Source organism: Antrostomus carolinensis, unplaced genomic scaffold (assembly GCF_000700745.2).
Source record: "Antrostomus carolinensis isolate BGI_N321 unplaced genomic scaffold, ASM70074v2 scaffold46459, whole genome shotgun sequence".
Lineage (NCBI taxonomy): Eukaryota > Metazoa > Chordata > Aves > Caprimulgiformes > Caprimulgidae > Antrostomus > Antrostomus carolinensis.
In genome coordinates this window covers 1-241 of record NW_010341511.1, presented here as the reverse complement: position 1 = coordinate 241, position 241 = coordinate 1, and the positions used below count along the sequence as shown (strand labels likewise).

Sequence of the window (241 nt, the reverse complement as noted above, 5' to 3'; positions counted from 1 at the left end):
CCCCTTTTCCTGCCCCATTGGCTCAGGGACTTTGTCCTCGGCTGCCCTCACATTTTGGAAGCTTTGCAGGGCGGGAGGCACAGGGAGCTGGTCCTCACCCCCTGCCCTCTGCCTCGCCTGTCACCAGGGACGCTGCCCTGTCCAAACCCGCCTTTGGAGACAGACGGTGCTACCAGCTGCCCCCGGGTGCCAGGGGCCTGGCGATGCGCGCCGTGGTGAGCATGCCAGGGTCGTGGTGAGC

General features: G+C 66.8%; 1 protein-coding gene across 1 annotated transcript in view; it reads left to right on the top strand.

Moving 5' to 3' along the window:
* The window catches only part of ALAD (aminolevulinate dehydratase), a gene marked incomplete at its 3' end in the record, with an annotated part of 4,017 nt that extends 3,782 nt beyond the window's left edge, over window positions 1-235 (top strand). The window contains exon 8 of the mRNA XM_010176489.2: window positions 128-235. Within this exon, the coding sequence (XP_010174791.1) occupies window positions 128-235 (108 nt within the window). The remainder of the gene's footprint in view (window positions 1-127) is intronic.
* Window positions 236-241: the final 6 nt, after the last annotated feature.